This window comes from Eptatretus burgeri, chromosome 14, assembly GCF_056783735.1.
Source record: "Eptatretus burgeri isolate ZD-2024b chromosome 14, Ebu_testis_v1, whole genome shotgun sequence".
NCBI lineage: Eukaryota > Metazoa > Chordata > Myxini > Myxiniformes > Myxinidae > Eptatretus > Eptatretus burgeri.
Window position 1 is genome coordinate 45,432,501 of NC_140974.1, and position 18,581 is coordinate 45,451,081.

The 18,581-nt window shown below is 41.5% G+C and overlaps 1 protein-coding gene across 2 annotated transcripts in view; it reads left to right on the forward strand.

Moving 5' to 3' along the window:
- Positions 1–1,268: 1,268 nt before the first annotated feature.
- The window catches only part of LOC147013076 (protein crumbs homolog 1-like), a 91,483-nt gene continuing 74,170 nt past the window's right edge, over positions 1,269–18,581 (forward strand). For both annotated transcript variants that reach the window (XM_085854609.1, XM_085854608.1), the window contains exon 1: positions 1,269–1,576. In XM_085854609.1, coding sequence (XP_085710735.1) covers positions 1,501–1,576 — 76 coding nt within the window. In that variant the 5' untranslated portion in view covers positions 1,269–1,500. The remainder of the gene's footprint in view (positions 1,577–18,581) is intronic.

Below are 18,581 nucleotides of genomic sequence, written 5' to 3' on the forward strand. Positions count from 1 at the left end.
CACTAACAACTATTACTACTACTATTACTGTGATGGCTACCACTAACAACAACTAACATATAATATTACTATGATTACTACTACTACCACGAACAACTATTAGTGCTACTTTTTACTACTACCAGCTATTACTACCACTACTAAGATGAAGACAACCACTAACAACTATTACTACTACTATTACTATGATGACTACCACTAACAACTATTACCTCTACTATTACTGTGATGACTACCACTAACTATTGCTACTACTATTACTGTGATACTACCAATAACAACAACTACTACCACTAACATATAATAGTGGTACTATTACTATGATGACTACTACTACTACCACGAACAAGTATTAGTGCTACTTTTACTGTGATGACTACTACGACTACAACTAGTATGACGACTATTACTATGATGACTACCACAAACAAGTATTACTACTACTGCTACGATGACTCCCACTACCAGCTATTACTACTACTACTATGATGAAGACGACCACTAACAACTATTACTATGATGACTACCACAAACAACTATTACTACTACTATTACTGTGATGACTACCATTAACAACTACTACTACGACTACCACTAACATATAATAGTGCTACTATTACTATGATGACTACTACTACTACCACTAACAACTATGACTACCACTAACAACTACTACTACTACTACAACGAACATATAATAGAGCTACTTTTACTATGATGACTACTACTACTACCACGAACAACTATTAGTGCTACTTTTACTGTGATGACTACTACGACTACTACAAGTATGACAACTATTACTATGATGACTACCACTAACAACTATTACTGCGACAACAATGGTCACAATCAATCCCACAATTTTGGGTGATCTGTCACGTGATGTAATTATTGATGGGATTGTCCAGGTCTTTCAAGAACCTGCTGATCAGATCTGGATGGGACTGGTGCTCGCTTGGGCAAGAATTTACAACTTGTCCAGGATGCCGAAGATAGCTCGCCTACCCTCAACGAGAGACACCACACATTTATTTATTCCTGTGTTTTTTTCCGCTCCAATTGTACATAATGCAGTCCAAATGATTGCGAGGGTTGTTTTTTTTTTTTTTTAAGTCCAGTTGCTGTGCTTTCATGCCATCATAATGATGCTGATATGCCAACAATGGCAGCCTTTTGTAATACCTCAACCTCCAAAAGCAGGACGGGGGGAGGGCTGACCTGTTTCACAAAGGGTTATATGGGGCTCAGGGAGAGGAGGCAGTTTGTGAGGGTGCAGTGAGACAATGAGCTGCGGGTGCTAAGATCAGTCTTTGTATGAAACCAGGGAGGGGACACTTGAATAGGGGAGGAGATTGAGTGCTCGGTGCTGTGGAAGGAAAGATCTGGCCCTTTATACTTGCTGTAACATCGTGCCAGATCACCGAGAAACGGGCGACAGTTGGTCGTGCAGGTGAGCCAAGGAGTTTTGAGGTGTCACGTCCAAGGATCATTTACATCATGGTGGTGAGCACATCCCTTCAAGCTCGGAAAGTAATTTGGCATGTGTCCTGGTGCCTCGTCGTCGGTGCTGCTGGTGAGTTTATCATCCTTTTTAACCTTTGGACTTATAACTTCCAATATTACAGCCACTGATTACCGTTTCATATCTTCAGTAGTAAAACTTTGAAAGAAATGTTTCCTTTTTGTTTGTTTCACTCGGATTTCTCAAACATCACAATATATTCAATAAATCTGGGGGGAGGATTGGGGTTAACGGAGGTGGCAGTGTATTTGTGATGTAATTGTTCAGAACTATTAAATGGCACAACATTTTTTGATAAAATCTGAATCTGGTGTATGGGGTTGCATCACATTCGGAGTTAAGCCTTCCTTGTAAACCCAACCATTTAAGTTTTTTTTTTAAATCGGTCTCATTGCAAGTTTTCCTCGTTATTTTCCTGCTGAGAATGTTTCCTTCGCTTGCATTCCAAAGGAACTTAACTTTGTCTGAATCTCTTATCCCACAGCCTTTAAACCCATAACGGTCGCCTCATCACAAATCATCTAATGTCACATATATATATATATATATATATATATATATATATATATAATGCACATATATATATATATATATATATATATATAATGTACATATCCATACCTTACACACCATGAGGCTCACAGAGCTGCCAAGGCAGTTTCATTTGGCTAAGGAGTACAATCCTGGACGGGTCACCACTCCGATGCAAGATACTCGAATGGCTTATTAGTTATTACCCCACTAATCTGGTACTCATTTGGCCAAACTCGGAAGATTTTATATCTATATATATATATATATATATATATATATATATATATATATATATATATATATATATATATATATATATATATATATAAATATATATTTATACACACAGATATACCAGCAGGGTGTGCTTACACTATGTGCAAGCATTACGAATCATGCTTCCCCATTATCTGGGGTCGCTCACCTGCATTTCATTTTTTTAAAATTTATTTTCGTTTATATTTATTCATTTATTTATATTTTCATAAACGGATGCTTTCCAATGGTTCTGTATTTTTATTGGTGCAGCAGCTCCGATGTCCGTCATCACACAAAATTTCAGCTTTCTACGTCACCCAGAAGGTCCCGATCATTAATATCAGTCAATCAGTCATTGAGTTAGTGGTGAGAAAGTTTTATATATATATATATATATATATATATATATATATATATATATATATATATATATATATATATATATATATATATATATATATATATATATATATATATATATATATATATATATATACATACTGGTACTCTGATGCTGACATACCATAATCTGTTACAGAGAATCGCTTTCCAATCGTAGTTCGGGCAGCAATTTGTAATTTGTTAATAATGCCGGCAATAGCTCACCTCATCTTTGTGAAGGGCACCATGGGATATTTGATGTCTACCCACGAATGCTGGCAGATGGGATGCCCAGTTTAACATCCATCCAAGGGACGGTACGACACACACACACACATGCACACACACACACACACAATAATAATAATGGGCCCAGTACTAATCCTTGAGGTAACCCACAATTTACCTCCTCCCAGCCAGACATCCTCCCCGACACGACTCGCTTCCGATCACTAAGACAGTTTCTAATCCAGTTAGTTACCCGATCAGCCACTGCTCTGCAAGCCCTCAGCTTAGCTAACAAACTCCTTTGTGGTACCTTATATAATGCCTGCTGAAAGTCGAGATAAACAACATCCTCTGCACTTTCCTCATCTACCCAGTCAGAAACTGCTTCAGAGAACACCAAGAAATTTGATAAACATGACCTCTTTTTCCTAAATCCATGCTGACTACCTTTAATTAATTTGTAATTATTATCCCGCACGTGAAAAGCGAACAGCGGAGTGAAGCAATTGTTTCACTTTGTCTCCCTGTCTGTTTACAGACGTCAGTCTGCGTTCAAGGAAAAACTTAATTTTCAATTCATTGCTATATTTTAAACACTGTAGAACCCAAATGTGAACATGAATCGGAAGGTAAACCTGCAGTTTCGTAGTAATTTGTCTTTGAATTTGGCAAATTGTACAGAATCTCATCACGAGAACACATGTGCACAATGGAGTAAGGTAAAAAAAAATTTAGCCTGTCTACCTGTTTGGCAGTCAAACAAAATTGAAAAACATTCCAAACAGGAAACTTACTGTTTTTAAGGATGTCATAAAGGACACAAACAACAAGCACGAACAACTAATGTAACATGTTACATAAGACGCTGCCATCAACGAGAGTAAACATCCTGAAAAAAAAAAATTGACAGCCTTTAAAACCTTTATTTTATTTCAATTGATTTATATATTTGAACACTGTGGAACACAAATCGCCTTGTTGATACTTCCAAAAACCAACAGTTTAGCACTACTTGGACAAAATATTAAGCCATTTTATTTGCGGCTCGTACTCTCAGCGTTGGGAATATCGAGATTCAGACAAAATCGCTGCTCGTAGGAAATGTAGATCGAAAACATACAAGATTGAGAGATTGCAAAATCAGCCTTTTGTTCATCCTCAAAATGTTGATAAACGTCACTGTGCCGAGCACAATAACGGCTCAAGCAATTACAATGATTCCAATTGAAGGAAGCGACATTCTCTCTTCGCGACGGTATTCTTCGAGGAAGCGACGGTATTGTACCCGTACCATAACAAAAAAACTTTTTTTATTGCAGTTATAAATCCGAACACCACAAAAAGCCATCGAAGCGATGACGACACATTGGCATGACAACGCACAGCCTGGCTTTACACTCTAGTAGATTATAACTGCCGTAACTTTGTGAAGCTGTTAGTGTTTCATATTCCAGATTGCATTCACCGATTTGAGAGTCATTCCTGGAGTATTTATCGTTTTTCGAAGGAACCAAGTGTTAAGCAATGGTGGATTGAACAAATAAGGTGATTCATCACTTTTAATCTTCATCTTACCTCTCTTCCCTTTTTAAGGGGTGAGCCAGATTTCCGCATTGGCCAATGAGGCCCCGGCCAAGAGCGGCAAGCGAGGTAATGCCAGCAAAGACGGTGAATTGGCCACATCTGTAATTTCATAACTTGTGAAAAATTTCTCCTCCGTTCACACAAAATTGTACTTCTTAGAAAATAGTTTCCGAGGCGTGGTGGATAAAGCCCTTATTATTGTCCTTACATAACCAGCTGCCAACGTCAGTGAAAAATGGATACACTGACTTTGGCAACTGATTTGCGCCATTATGACGTCAGCAGCTGATTGGTGCTGACCCGGATTTGTGGGAGGCAGTGTCACGTGTGCCTCGCCATGAGAAGAGTGTTAAAGATTTTCTGATTCATCAATTTGATAGGGGGGGGAGGGGTGGGTAGTTTTTCTGTACCATCGTTTATTGCTGTTGTTTTGCTCCGTCTTCTGTGCACATGGTCCGTCTTTTGTGGCTCCTCTCTTTAATTTTAGTCACCCGTTTTACACCGCTCTGTGCATCGAAAATTACGTTCGTCTCGATAATTTACTATTGCTGGAGGACAACAGCATACAAATTTAACCTCTTTAGAAGTCATCATTTCGTACGCAGCCTGTGGCTGCTGGTTGGATCACTGTGGCGAGTGCGACTGTGCCACTGATGATGTGCCGTCTGTTTCCTGTAAGCTGGTACTCAGTTTGCCGACCTCAGAAGGGTGACAGGCTGAGTCAACACACCTGGTGTTATGTCACAGCACGACAGGGGCTCAAATTGAACATCCTAAGATCTTAAGACAGCCACCTTAACCATTAAGCCAACACTATGCTTAAGATTAATGTCAGTATCTGCTTTGTTTCATTCAAATATCCTTACATGGTGTTTTCCAACTCATTTGTGTCAAGTTTGACGTCACGTAACATAAACACTTTTGGTCGAGTCAGTTTTATGCAAATGGCGTCACTGCCACTTTGACCTTTGACATCTACAGTCAAAAAACATTGACAGACTCACTTTTGTCCTTCAAAATCCTTTGGTAAAATTTGACGAAGATAGCTGAAAGTGTTCGGGAGTTATCGCACTCACAGACAAACAAACACACAAACGAGACGAACCGACATACGATGAAAATTTTCAATAGATGACTCCAAACGTGAAGGACAACAGGGTAGCAAAGTGTTTGAGTGGAGACATAAGGGATGGGAATATTGGACGGGACATTAGGGGAACGAGGGAAGAGACTTGTATATATCGCTGAAGGAGTGGGGGTCGAGGAGTTCCCCCATGTAAATGCCCCTCAAACTAATTTACTACTTCATGACGTCATTGGCATCCAGATTGGGAAAAATAGAGTTAAACAAGTCAGAAATAACATTTTATAAAAATGAAAAAACATGTCGTGATCCATCCATCTATTGGGACCATACTATGTGCAGATAATTATTGGTGCTGCCTAAGCAGTCTCCTTAGGTATTGGGCACAATGCTGGACAGGTCACAACTCTGACACAAGGTACCAGCAAGCTGGCATTCATTTTGTCACCCTTAGAAGGATGACAGGCAGACTCAACCCCATCCATCCATCCATTGGGACCATACTCTGTGCAGAGCGTTGGTGCTGCCTAAGCAGTCTCCTTGGCTATTGGGCACAATCCTGGACGGGTCGCCACTCCGACACAGTATACCAGCAAGCTGGTACTCATTTTGCCGACCAAAGAAGGATGATAGGCCGAGTTAACCCCATCCATCCATTGGGACCATACTTGGTGCAGAGCGTTGGTGCTGCCGAAGCAGTCTCCTTAGCTATTGGGCACAATCCTGGACGGGTCGCCACTCCGACACAGTATACCAGCAAGCTGGCACTCACTTTGCCGACCAAAGAAGGATGACAGGCCGAGTTAACGCCACCTGTTATTAATTCAACAACCAAGAGGGATTTGAACTCAGGATCCTGGGATCTCAAGTCCACCACCCTTACCATTAAGCCAACACCAGGCTTTTGATGTCGGGATGGAATCCCTAAAAAAAATAACCAAACAAGGTAGGAAGGAATGGTAAGGTAGAAAATACAACACAACTTTCTTGTCATTCCTTCCATGTTTGGTTGTTTTCGTTGGATTCAATCTCCAACATGTTTTTTCATTTTTGTAAAATGTTTTTTTTTCTGACTTTTCTTCTCTTGGCTTCCCTAGGGTTTTTTTTTCACTTCCTCCACTCCCACCTGTATCTCCTCTAAGAGCTCTTATTCACCTCCTTGGTATATACTCTCAGCTATTGTTAATTCTCCTGATTGTTCTTATGTAAACCTTGAAGCAAAAAATAATTATTTAAATATGCCTGCCATCTCACTTCGATCACGAAACCAATCCTTTGTGCTCTTCCTCAATGGAACCACATTTGTCTGAACCTGTTTGTTTGTTTTTTTAAACATTATTTTCACACTGTCACACCATCAGGTACATAGGGCTTCCAAGACAGTTTCATTGGTTAGGGGGCACAATCCTGGACAGGTCACCACTACAGCACAGGATACTCAAATGGCTCATTTTTTCCCCAAAGCGAGAACTCATTTTTCCAACCGTGGAAGGATGACAGGATTAGTCAACCCACCTGGTGTTGGTTATAGCATGACAGGGACTTGAACTCAGGACCTTAATATCTTCAGACAGCCACCTTAACCATTTAGCCATTATTGGGATGAACCTGTTCTTTCCCATTATTTATTTAAAGAATGTCTTGTTATTATGTTTAATATTCTTGGCCATATCTTTATCATTCTATCTTGTGGCTTGCCTCATTATTTTTATTAACTATCCTCTGTTTACACCTGTACTTATACACTCTGACTCCAGTCCTGTTATTTTGTACCTGATAAATGCCTTTTGATTATCCTGAATAACACTCTTTATCTTCCCGCTCAACCACTCCTGTATCTTTGTGCCTCAAGTTTTACACCTCATTGGAATACACTTACTCTGTACACTCCACATTTGCTCCTTGAAGGTTATCCATTTCTCTGATTCTGACCGGCTCCTTGTTAGCTTCTCCCATTCTACAGCACCTAGTTCTCTCCTCATACCTTCAATGTTTGCCTTCCTAAAATCCAATAACCTTTGTCTACTATCCCAAGCTCTCAGTAAGCCCTTTACTGTTTCAACTCCACCAGAGTTTCTCCACAGCTGCAGGAATTTCTAAGTGGCACGTGCAGGAGAACCCCAATTCCACATACCCCCACATCAGCTGCCAGACTGATTTCATTGCTCGGTGAATTATCAGCGACAGCATTGGCTGTATGGCATATTTATATACACATTCTCACCATTGAATTTTGGTGCAATGTTTATGACATGCCGAGGCATCCATATTTTATGAATTGACGTTTCTAACTTGAACAATCCTAAGTATGTACTTATGAAAGAGATATATGGATTAAGGAGGAAATTTAAACAGAAATTTGGTCCATAATTCCTGAAGTGTCCATAAGTCCATTGTGTATTTAAGTCAACTGATAATACCCGCGCTCCCTCCAGTCGTGAAATATGGTATCAATACCCCCCTCCATGAGGGTGAATGTTGTTTGTGTGTTCCTTCTGGGTACTTCTCAAAGGTTCCAGCTGTTGCAGAATAATAAATGTTACTGTTGGAACCGTTGCATTCTGCTACAATTTTCACTTCTTCCTCTTCTTAAATCTGACTGACTGTTAAAGCAGGCTTCTATCTATATGATTAAGTGGACACAAGGTATTGCTTCAAGTAAATAGGTTATGACCTTTCCAACCAAAGAAATTGATTGTGAGCTTTCCAACGGTACCATTTTTAGCTCCTCTGGAACAAAACTTGTTCAGGTGCGCTGTCTGTTAGTCGGTGAACCAGGCTGAATGTAAGCACTCGGAACTTCTTCTCCAAAACTACACGCTCAATTTAGATGAAACTTGACTACAACCTTCATCACCCATGATGTAATAAAGTTTATTCATGGCATAAAAAAATCAGAGTCTGAAGGAGTGTAGGGGGGGTCTTGACCCCCTAAAATAGGTATTTGCTTTCTTCTCTGAAACTACACACACAATTTTGATGAAACGTGACCATAAACTTCATCACCCGTGATGGTAAAACTAAAAGTCCCATTTTCATCAAACTTTGTCGAAGTTCTGAGGACCAAAGCCTCCTGATACTTCGCAAATCCCATTAAAAAATTGCATATTTGGTAGGTCAATTTAAATGTCAAAGGTCATTACGATTCCAGGATCGCTACTTTTGACTTATTCTCAAAAAGTATTCACCCAATTTATATGTAACTTGGTTGGAATCAGCTGTGCATGATGCTTTCACAATTTGTTTAAACCATCGGCTAATTTACCTATTTTGTGGGTCATCCATGCCTACCAGTGAGTTCTACCAGGTAAGACCAGGGCCATTCTCCCTATTTTTATTATTCTATGACAACAGGAACCGCTGCATTAAAGCCCGAGGTCCTGCTTCTTTTTTACGTGACAGAGAGATGGACGGATCTCGTTTTAATCATATTAACACCCATTCACTCGAGGAGGGGGAAAAAGGTGTCAATGATTAAACCACTTGAGCTATTCTCTATGTGCAGGTGAAAACATCAGGTCTTCTCCATATCCTTGTCGGTAGTGGGGGATTATTTTGTGCCCATGACCTGACTCAAGGTACCCTGAGTACGCGTGCAAAATTTGGTGGAGCTTGGCCAATCCGTTTTCGATTCTATAATTTTCAGACTGCACACACACACACACACACACATACACACACACACACACACACACACACACACACACACACACACACACACACACACACACACACACACACACAATCAACACCTCCAACAGGATGTTAGTTGACATATGCTCACCTCTGTGGAAAACAAGGAGAGTCTGAAGTTTTGGACATTAACCCTTCGTCAAGGCAAAAGAGACCCGATGAAGAGTTGATGCTTGAAATCTCAGCTTCTCGACTTACTATCTGTCTGTCAATCGACACGAGACTTCATCATCAAGACGAAGTTCTTCATTATATCGAGTAATGTATGGCTTGCTCCATGATGCAGCATCCCATGTGAACGTTACATCTGTACTGAACATTTTAATCCAATTTAATGTCAGCTGTCAGTAGCTACTTTAAAAGCTTACCAGAAACTTGAAGCTGGCCTGTTTGTCCTACTATCAAACATCCTGCGAATTAGGTGTGCAAGCTGCGTTGATCGGAGATGAGGTGCAGGTGTATTGAAGAGGCCTGTAGTTCTGTGTCTGACAGCGAATGAGATATCCGGTAGGGATCAAAGAGGTTATAAACAGACTTGAGGCTTAGCAGGGCATGATAATGCCTAGCTATAGTGGAAAGGCTGTGACTGGTGTGAGAGTGAATGATGTTAGCAACAGTTTTCACCAAAGGGAAGGAGACATTGGAATATTTGACACATCGATGGAACCAAGCCGGTGTTATGGAATTAATGAACTTTACGCGATACATACATTTGATGCCCTACATTACTCATAGTATCTGTCTTAGTCTCCCAATGCCATCCTTTACCCCTCCCTCTCAGCTCCCTCACACCCCCCCCCCCCATTTTTCTCCCTACTTGTTATGCAGAGTGTGTTGGCGTGGCCCACGCAGCTTATTGTGTGTTTGCGGCGTGATCTTTCGAGAAACATGGAAGGAACTCTCAGGGAATGTTTTGTAAATACTTCTTTTTAAGTTCTCATCTCTTAGCAAATCATTTCTGTTGAAAGTTTCAAATTTTAAAAAACCATGTTCTTCCATGGTGTGTGTTTGAATGAAATGCTCCATAAGTGCGTGCCACAAAGTTGTACTTCTTGCATTTTGTTTCACTTGTTGATGTCTCCAAGATTTGTGCTTCGAAGGCTGTATTGCAAATACATCCAATCGCAAAGTTCATTTAAAAAAAAAACGTGGCTTACTCAAAGTATCAGTATTTTGAATTAAAATATTCCCAAAACTTTCACCGATACATAAAATGAGCTTTTACTGGGTTGGAATGTGTTGAACGAGGTGAGGATGGAGATCGACATCTGTTCAAGAACTTTATTGGGACTAAAGGGAACAGAATAGTAGACTAGAGCTGTTAGATGTAAGGAAGACAAACTTTGAGGGTATGTCTGTCTAAGAAGAGAGGCAGGTGCTACAGGTGAGAGAATTTAAGAGTAATACAATCAGCATCAGAGAAATGGGAAATGTTCAAGAACCAAATGTGCACTGTACAGAGTAAGAATAGTCCAGTGAGGTGTAAAGCGTAAAGCTCGAGATAGACAGACATCAAGGTGGTTGAGCAGGGAGGTAAGGAATGCTCTTAAGGAAAAGCAGAAATAATTTATTAGGTACAAAATACCAAGACTTAAAATCAGCTTGGATCATTATATGGGTAAACAGAAGTTCGTTAAGAAGATAGCTTGGAAAACCAAAAGAGACAAGAAAAAGAGCAATCAGAGATTGCAAACCTTCACCAGGACTTCTTTTGAGTGGTGTATTTTCATAAGTTTTAGGGTAAATCTAATATGGCTGCCATACCATATGACCTATGACATCATATGTGTGACCCTTTTGTTCCTCATGGATCGGCGGTCATACGTGTAAAGTTTCGCCTCAACCTTATCGGCAATTTCAGAAAAGATTTTTGAAGGTCTTATTAAAAAAAAACAATATAGCTGCTGAATCACGTGACCAATGATGTCATCAAAAATTTTTGTGGGACATTTTATCCCTAGATGACCCTCAAATTTTTTTATACAGATCGGATGTAGCGTTAAACATATGCAATTATGACGTAATAATGAAGGCACCTTTGACGTCATAAAAAATACCACACTCATTCCCCATGAGGAGTACTAACTATGTTCCACTTGTACATCCATGGCTTGGGAAACACTTGTATGAAGTTTCCCTTCAATTTGTCCAGCCGTTCTGGAGAAGAAGATTTTTTTAGAGGTTTTAGGGTAAATCCAATATGGCTGCCAAACCATGTGACCAATGATATCATATGTGTGAACATTTTGTTCCTCATGGACAGGCGGTCATACTTATAAAGTTTTGCCTCAATCTGTTCAGCAACTTCAGAGAAGAAGATTTTTGAAGGTTTTTTTTATTATTTTTTTAAACAATATGGCTGCCGAATTGCATGACGTCAATCATTGCTGACGTCAATCATTTTTTTCTGTGGACCATTTTATCCCGAGATGACCCTCAAAATTTTTCATACTGATCGGATGTGGCGTTCTACATATGCAGTTCTGACGTCATAACGAGGGCACCTATGACATCATAAAAATCACTCTTTCCCCATGAGAAGTACTTGCTCTGTGCCAAGTTTCAATTTTTTTCTTTGGTGTGGTTTCAGAGATACAGAGGTCCAAAGTTTTTCAGTTTTTCCATATGGCTGTCACATGTCACGTATGGCTGTCATGACGTCATAATTATAATTACAATATTCTACATGAGTAGTCGCACCGATGGTGACAGTTTCGTCTCAATCCGACAAGCGGTTGCAGAGAAAAACACAAAAGTTCTGTGCGGACAAACAGACAAACAAACAGACCCAGATGCATTACCCTCTCCGAATCCTTGTTTGTCTGAGCTTTATCCTTTCAAATGTTGAGCATCAAACAAGGAAGCAGTGCATACTACTTTAAAAGACTCAGCCAGGGTTTGAACCATGTTTGAACCACTGACCTCCCAGACCCAGAGCAGATGCTCTAATCATTACACAACCGAATCTGGCATATTAAAGACAATAGGAAGGAAGTTTTTAAAGTACATATGGGACATTTAAAAATGCATATCAGACTGTGGCAAAATAGTTAGAGCACCTGCTTTGAGTCCAGGTCGAGGAGGTTGATCGAGCACGATCCTGGCCAAGTCATAATTAAGACCATTAAGAAATGGTATTTGCTGCTTCCTTGCTTGATGCTCAACATACAAGGATAGAACACAGACAAACAACCATTGGTTGGCAATCATTGTGCAGTCTTTATAGACCTAACGGCCTCCTCCTGCATTGAAGAACCTGGGGAGTTACTCAAAAAGAGGGGTGGGAAAATACCAGGTCAAGACGATAAGCGCACTTGGTAGAGCGCATACCTCCGCCACGTAATGCCTGTTCCACGAGAACGTATTGGGTAAATCCATTTTTGAAATATCATGCTGTGCAGTGCTATATCGTTTTTGGCCTTCTCTCTCAATGCTGCAGAATCACTTAAAAAATTAAACAATTCTTGTCTCCAGATCCGGATTCGGATCTTCACCAAAATCTAATCAATTCGTTCTTGCCACACACTCAACCTGTCCACCAAGTTTCATCCGAACCCGTTCACAACTTTTTGTGATATCGTGCTATATATTAGTTTAGCCCTATCTCTCAAGGGTGAAGAATCACTTAAGAAATAATTGTAGTCGGATCCCGATCTTCACCAAATCTAATCATTTTGTCCTTGTCACACAACCAACCTGTCCACAAAATTTCATCCAGATCCGTCCACAACTTTTTGAGATATCCTGCACACAAACAAACAGACAGACAGAAAGGGGTGAAAACATAACCTCCTTCATCTTCGGTGGTAGAGGTATTTATCATTTTTGGCACAATCTCTCAATGGTGAAGAATTACTTAAAAAATTAAATAATTATTGTCTCCAGATCCGGAATCGGATCTTCACCAAAATCGAATCAATTCGTCATGGTCATACACCCAACCTGTCCACCAAGTTTTGTGGAAACCTGTCCACCTGTCCACCATGGAATGCAAAATCCACCCCTCCCCCACCCCTCTCAAAAGGTTGCCATGGATACATCGAATTGTCCATTTCATTAACATTAAAATTGACACTCTTAATCAATTAAACCTCAGGTCAATTGGATGAAAATTGACGATTTTTCAGATTGAAATTGATGATTTTAGAAGTTTGACCTTGAGTTGACCTTTGAACTTTTGACCTCAAAAATAGTTGGTTTTCAAATTCAGTGATGCACAATGCAAATGCTGTTCAACTTTCAAGTTAATAGGATGTAAATTGATGATTTTTGAGTTGAAAATTGATGAATTTAGGAGTTTGACCTTGAGTTTACCTTTGAACTATTAACCTCAAAAATAGTTGGTTTCCCAATTCAGTAATGTACGATGCAATAGTTGTTTAATTCTCAAGTCAATCGGATGAAAATTGATGATTTTTCAGATATAAATTGATGATTTTAGAAGTTTCACCTTGAGTTGACCTTTGAACTCTTAACTTCAAAAATAGTTGGTTTCCCAATTCAGCCACGAAACCTGCAAACCTTGTTCAAATTTCAAGTCAATCGGATGAAAAATGATGATTTAAAAAATTTGACCTCAAGATGACCCTTGACCTTTGACCTCAAAATCAATAGGCTTCTCAGTTGAGACGACCTGTACAAGTTGGTGAAGTTTCATGATGATCGGTTTAAAATTGTGACCTGTAGGCGATAAACAACCAGACAGACAGCATAACAAAAAGACGTCCGTCGTACAGAGCACGACACTTGCAAAATCCATAAAACAAATTTGACCTCAAAAATAATTGGTCGTTGAGTTCAACGACCAAATATGCAACTCCTCTTCAAATTTCAAGTCAATCGGATGAAAACTGACAATTTTAGAAATTCGACCTATGTTGTCCTTTTGGCCGATGTTGATCTCGAAAATCATTGGTGGTTGAATTCAGTGACCTAAAATATAAATTCTCTTCAAATTTCAAATCAATCGAATGAAAATTGATGATTTTAGAAATACTACCTTAGTTTTTGACCTTGGGCCTCTGTTGACCTTTTGGTCCATGTTGACCTCAAAAATAATTGGCTAGTTAAATTCTGTGACCTGAAATATAAATCCTCTTCAAATTTCAAGTCAATCGGATGAAAATTGACGATTTTCGAAATTCGGCCTTTGTTGACCTTTTGGCCGATGTGGACCTCAAAAATAATTGCTGGCTGAATTCAGTGACCAGATATGCATGCAAATCCTCTTCAAATTTCAAGTCAATTGGATGAAAATTGAGGATTTTAGAAATTACACCTCAAGATGACCTTTGACCTTTGACCTCAACATCAATAGGTTTCTCAGTTGAGACTACCTCCCCAACTTGGTAAAGTTTCATGACGATCGGTTTAGAATTGTGATCTATAGATGACAGACAGACAAACAGACAGAATAACAAAATCGACTGACCAACATACTTGGAAAAAATGTTCGACAGAGAGGGGTGAAAACATCACCTCCTTCACCTTCGGTGGAAGAGGTAACAAGTGTGGGCTTGTTGAGTAAGGTTGGTTAGTGATGAAACTGAAATTGCAGGCTTGTTATTAAATAGTTATTTTGCTTCAACATTTGCACCAACAGTCAGGGTAACAACCAGTCGCTGAGATAATCTATTGGAGTGGTGAGGAAAGACCTTTAGAGAAGCTCCAGGTAGGAGTGAAGGAAGTGCACACCAGCTCCGGTGGTGCAATGGTTCGAGGCTCCGTTCTGGTTCCGCGAGGCGACGGTTCAAAGACATTGTTAAAATGGCATGTGCTGCTTCCTTGCTTGATACTTAGCATTTTAAAGGATAGAGCACGGACAAACGACGAGAAGTTGGTAATACCAGCGCAGGCTTTGACGGGCCCAATGGCCTCCTGCTGCGCACAAGAATTTCCTCGTAAGTGTAACGTGCTCGATAGACAGGGACGAAGGTTCTGAAGTAGGAGCAACATGTTTAATTTGGACACTGGCACAACACAGCACAGCACAGCACAGCACAGCACAGCACAGCACAGCACAGCACAGCACAGCACAGCATCGGAACATCGGAGGGTCACATGACTCCCTTAACCACGCCCTGATGCACCCATGTAAGCATGCATTATCATAAACTACTGATACATCTCATCCCCCAATCCCCCCTTTTTTTCTCTTTTTTTTTTCTCACAAATCAAGATGCTCAGGAGGCTTACAGATACGACACGATCTGGCACGACACGAGGGCTGGTGGAGGCTGTCCTTGCTTGCAACTGCTGTGAGTTTCTCAATAAGGGGTACCGAGTTGGGAAGGAGTTCAGGAACATTGATGGGTGAAAAGCTTTGATGAGGAAACACCTCAGGTGGTGTTAATACAGGAGTGGGTGACAAAGGCACTTGAGCCAGTTCAATGTTTGGCTCTCCATGACGTAACTGAGTTGGTGAACATGTTTAAGCATGCATCACACAACTTCACAAGAAACATCATTTCACCAATGTTGTCGATAATGATGCCAGATAACCACTTGGTTCCACATCCGGAGTTCAACACGTATACAGGATCATTGATCTGGAAGTTGCGGTATACAGACGTTTGGTCGTGATTACGTTTCTGTCGATACTTGTTATTCTCGACATCTACCGTTACGTCCGGGTGCATTAATGATAACCGTGTTAATTCACGACCCATCAGAAGCTTGGCAGGTGAGCAACCGGTGGTTTGATGTGGTCTCGAGCGGTAGTTGAGCAACACATGAGCTAGATGAGATTGAATGGAGCCTTCCTTGACGCGACTTAGACCATTCTTGATGATCTGAACAGCACGTTCGGCTTGACCATTACTGGCAGGTTTGTAGGGGGCACATGTGTAGTGCTTAATGCCATTCATTTTATAAAAGTTCTGAAACTCAAAAATTGTAAATGGCGATCCATTATCTGATACAATGGAGTTTGGAATACCATGTTGCACGAACATGGTACATAGAGCTTCAATTGTTACAACAGAGGATGAGGATGGCACCACAAGATCTTCAATCCATTTGGAGTGAGCATAAACTACGATAAGGAAGAGCTTCCCTTGAAATTGACCAGCATGGTCGATGTGTAGTCTGGACCATGGTTTTCATGGCCACGACCACATGGCCAATGGAGACTGTGGCGGTGTCTTGGCATGGGCTTGACAAGTGTAACAATGGCGTGCACTGGACTCAATGTCACTGTCCAAACCAGGCCGCCAAACATGGGCTCAGGCAATAGCCTTCATGATGACTATGCCTGGATGAGTGTTGTGGAGTTCACTGATAATTTTCCACGGAGTTTAGGTGGAATTATCACTCGGCAACCCCAAAGAAGGCAGTCTGCATCAATAGAGAGTCCATCCTTCCAGATGAGCTATGGTTTCGCCCCTTCTAGTAGTGCTGCCCAATTACCTGACATAACACAGCATTAGTTGGACGCAAAAAGTTTTCTGGACCCAGTCAGGAAAACGAGCCACACGTCCATACAGCCGCAGCTGATGCTCACGGACGATGCAGGTAACAAATCTCATTTGCGTCTCTCTCGGCAACCACTCATTGGACAGAAAGTCCGACCAGTGATAGCCAAGGATTCTCCGAAGAGACCTGGTACCAAAGGAATTAAGTCTCCATCTCAGATCCCTGGTCAGAGTCCAAGTCTCACATCCATAGAGCAAGACTGGAAGCACCAAGCACCTGAAGACTCGGAATTTCGTCCTCCCGCACAGGTAACGGCAGTGCCACACCCCATTATCCAGTGAATCTATGACTCCCCAGGCCCGACCCAGACATCTGTTGACCTCTGGCTCAGAGCCAGCAGAGACATGAATGTCACTGCCAAGGTAAGTGAATCTCTCCATGACCTCAACATCCTCGCCATAAACAGGCAGAGACAGAACAGCAGCATCAAAGATGTCATTGAAAGGCTGGATCTTAGTTTTGACCCAGGAAACCCATAATCCCAGTGGCTCCAACTCCTCATTCAGCACCTTGAGGGCCCCCAAAAGGATATCTGAAGTCTCTGCAAAGATGACTGCATCATCTGCGAAATCAAGGTCAGAGATCTTGGCATTCCCAAATGATGTACCACAGCCTGATCTCTCTGACATCCTCCCCAGAATCCAGTCCATACAAGTGCTGAAAAGTGTGGGGGCAGTACACATCCCTGACGAACTCCAGTAACAACTGGAAATAAGTCAGAGATGGCACCACCACATCTCACAGCACTCTCAGTACCAGAGTATTGTTCAGACATCAGATCGATCAGTTTTGGTGGCACCCCACGAAGACCAAGAATCCTCCAGAGGGCATCCCGATTCACTGAATCGAACGCTTTACAGAGATCAACATAGGCTGCAAGCAGCCCCTGCCGAAGCTCTCGTCTGCATTCGGTGAGGACACGAAGAGCAAGGATACGGTCAATCGTTGACCTCTTTGGTGTCTAAAGCCTGACTGCTCTGGACGCTGGTGCTCAAGCAGATGGTGATGAACCTTATCAAGAATTATCCAAGCAAAGACCTTGCTCGGCACTGAGAGCAGTGTCACCCCTCGGTAGTCGTTGCAGTCTTGGTGATCACCCTTCACTTTCCAGAGAGGGACAACAAGGCCCCTCTTCCAGTCAGGTGGGGATGATGCCTGTGTTCCAGGCAGAGCACAGAACTGCATGCAACGACATGAGTGCAGCATTTCCACCAGCCTTGAGAAGCTCAGCATGGATGCCACAGATCCCTGGAGCTTTACCCCATTTCAACCAGTTCATAGCAGCCTGTGTTTCCACAAGCAAAGTTGGACCACAGTTGATTGGAGGGTCAGCAACAGGGATTGTAACATCCCTGACGTCCAACTAGATATCTGATGGATCAGCCTGGTACAACCGCTCAAAGTAACCGGACCAGCGGGCCTTCACTTCAGACTAATCTGTGAAAAGCCTACCACCCTCTGCTCTAACTGCAGTACACCAAGGGATGGGCTTGGATGAACGCAATACATGAATTCCCCTGTAAGCGGGACGAGAATCACCTGTCCACAGGTGATGCTCTACCCCCTCACAGATTCCTCGCACATAGGCCTCCTTGTCCACCCTGAGCACACATACAGTTTTACACCTCAGCTCCCTGAACAGCTCAGCTCTGCCATTCTAACTGGCCCTGCGACTCTGGTCAATGGTATCCAGTGTCCCTTGAGAGACAAAATTCTTCTTCGCCCGATGGTGAGTTCCAAGGCATCCACCGGCAACATCAAGGACTGTGGTCTTGAAGGCACTCCACAACTCTTCAGGATCTCCCAAAGCACCCAGACCCC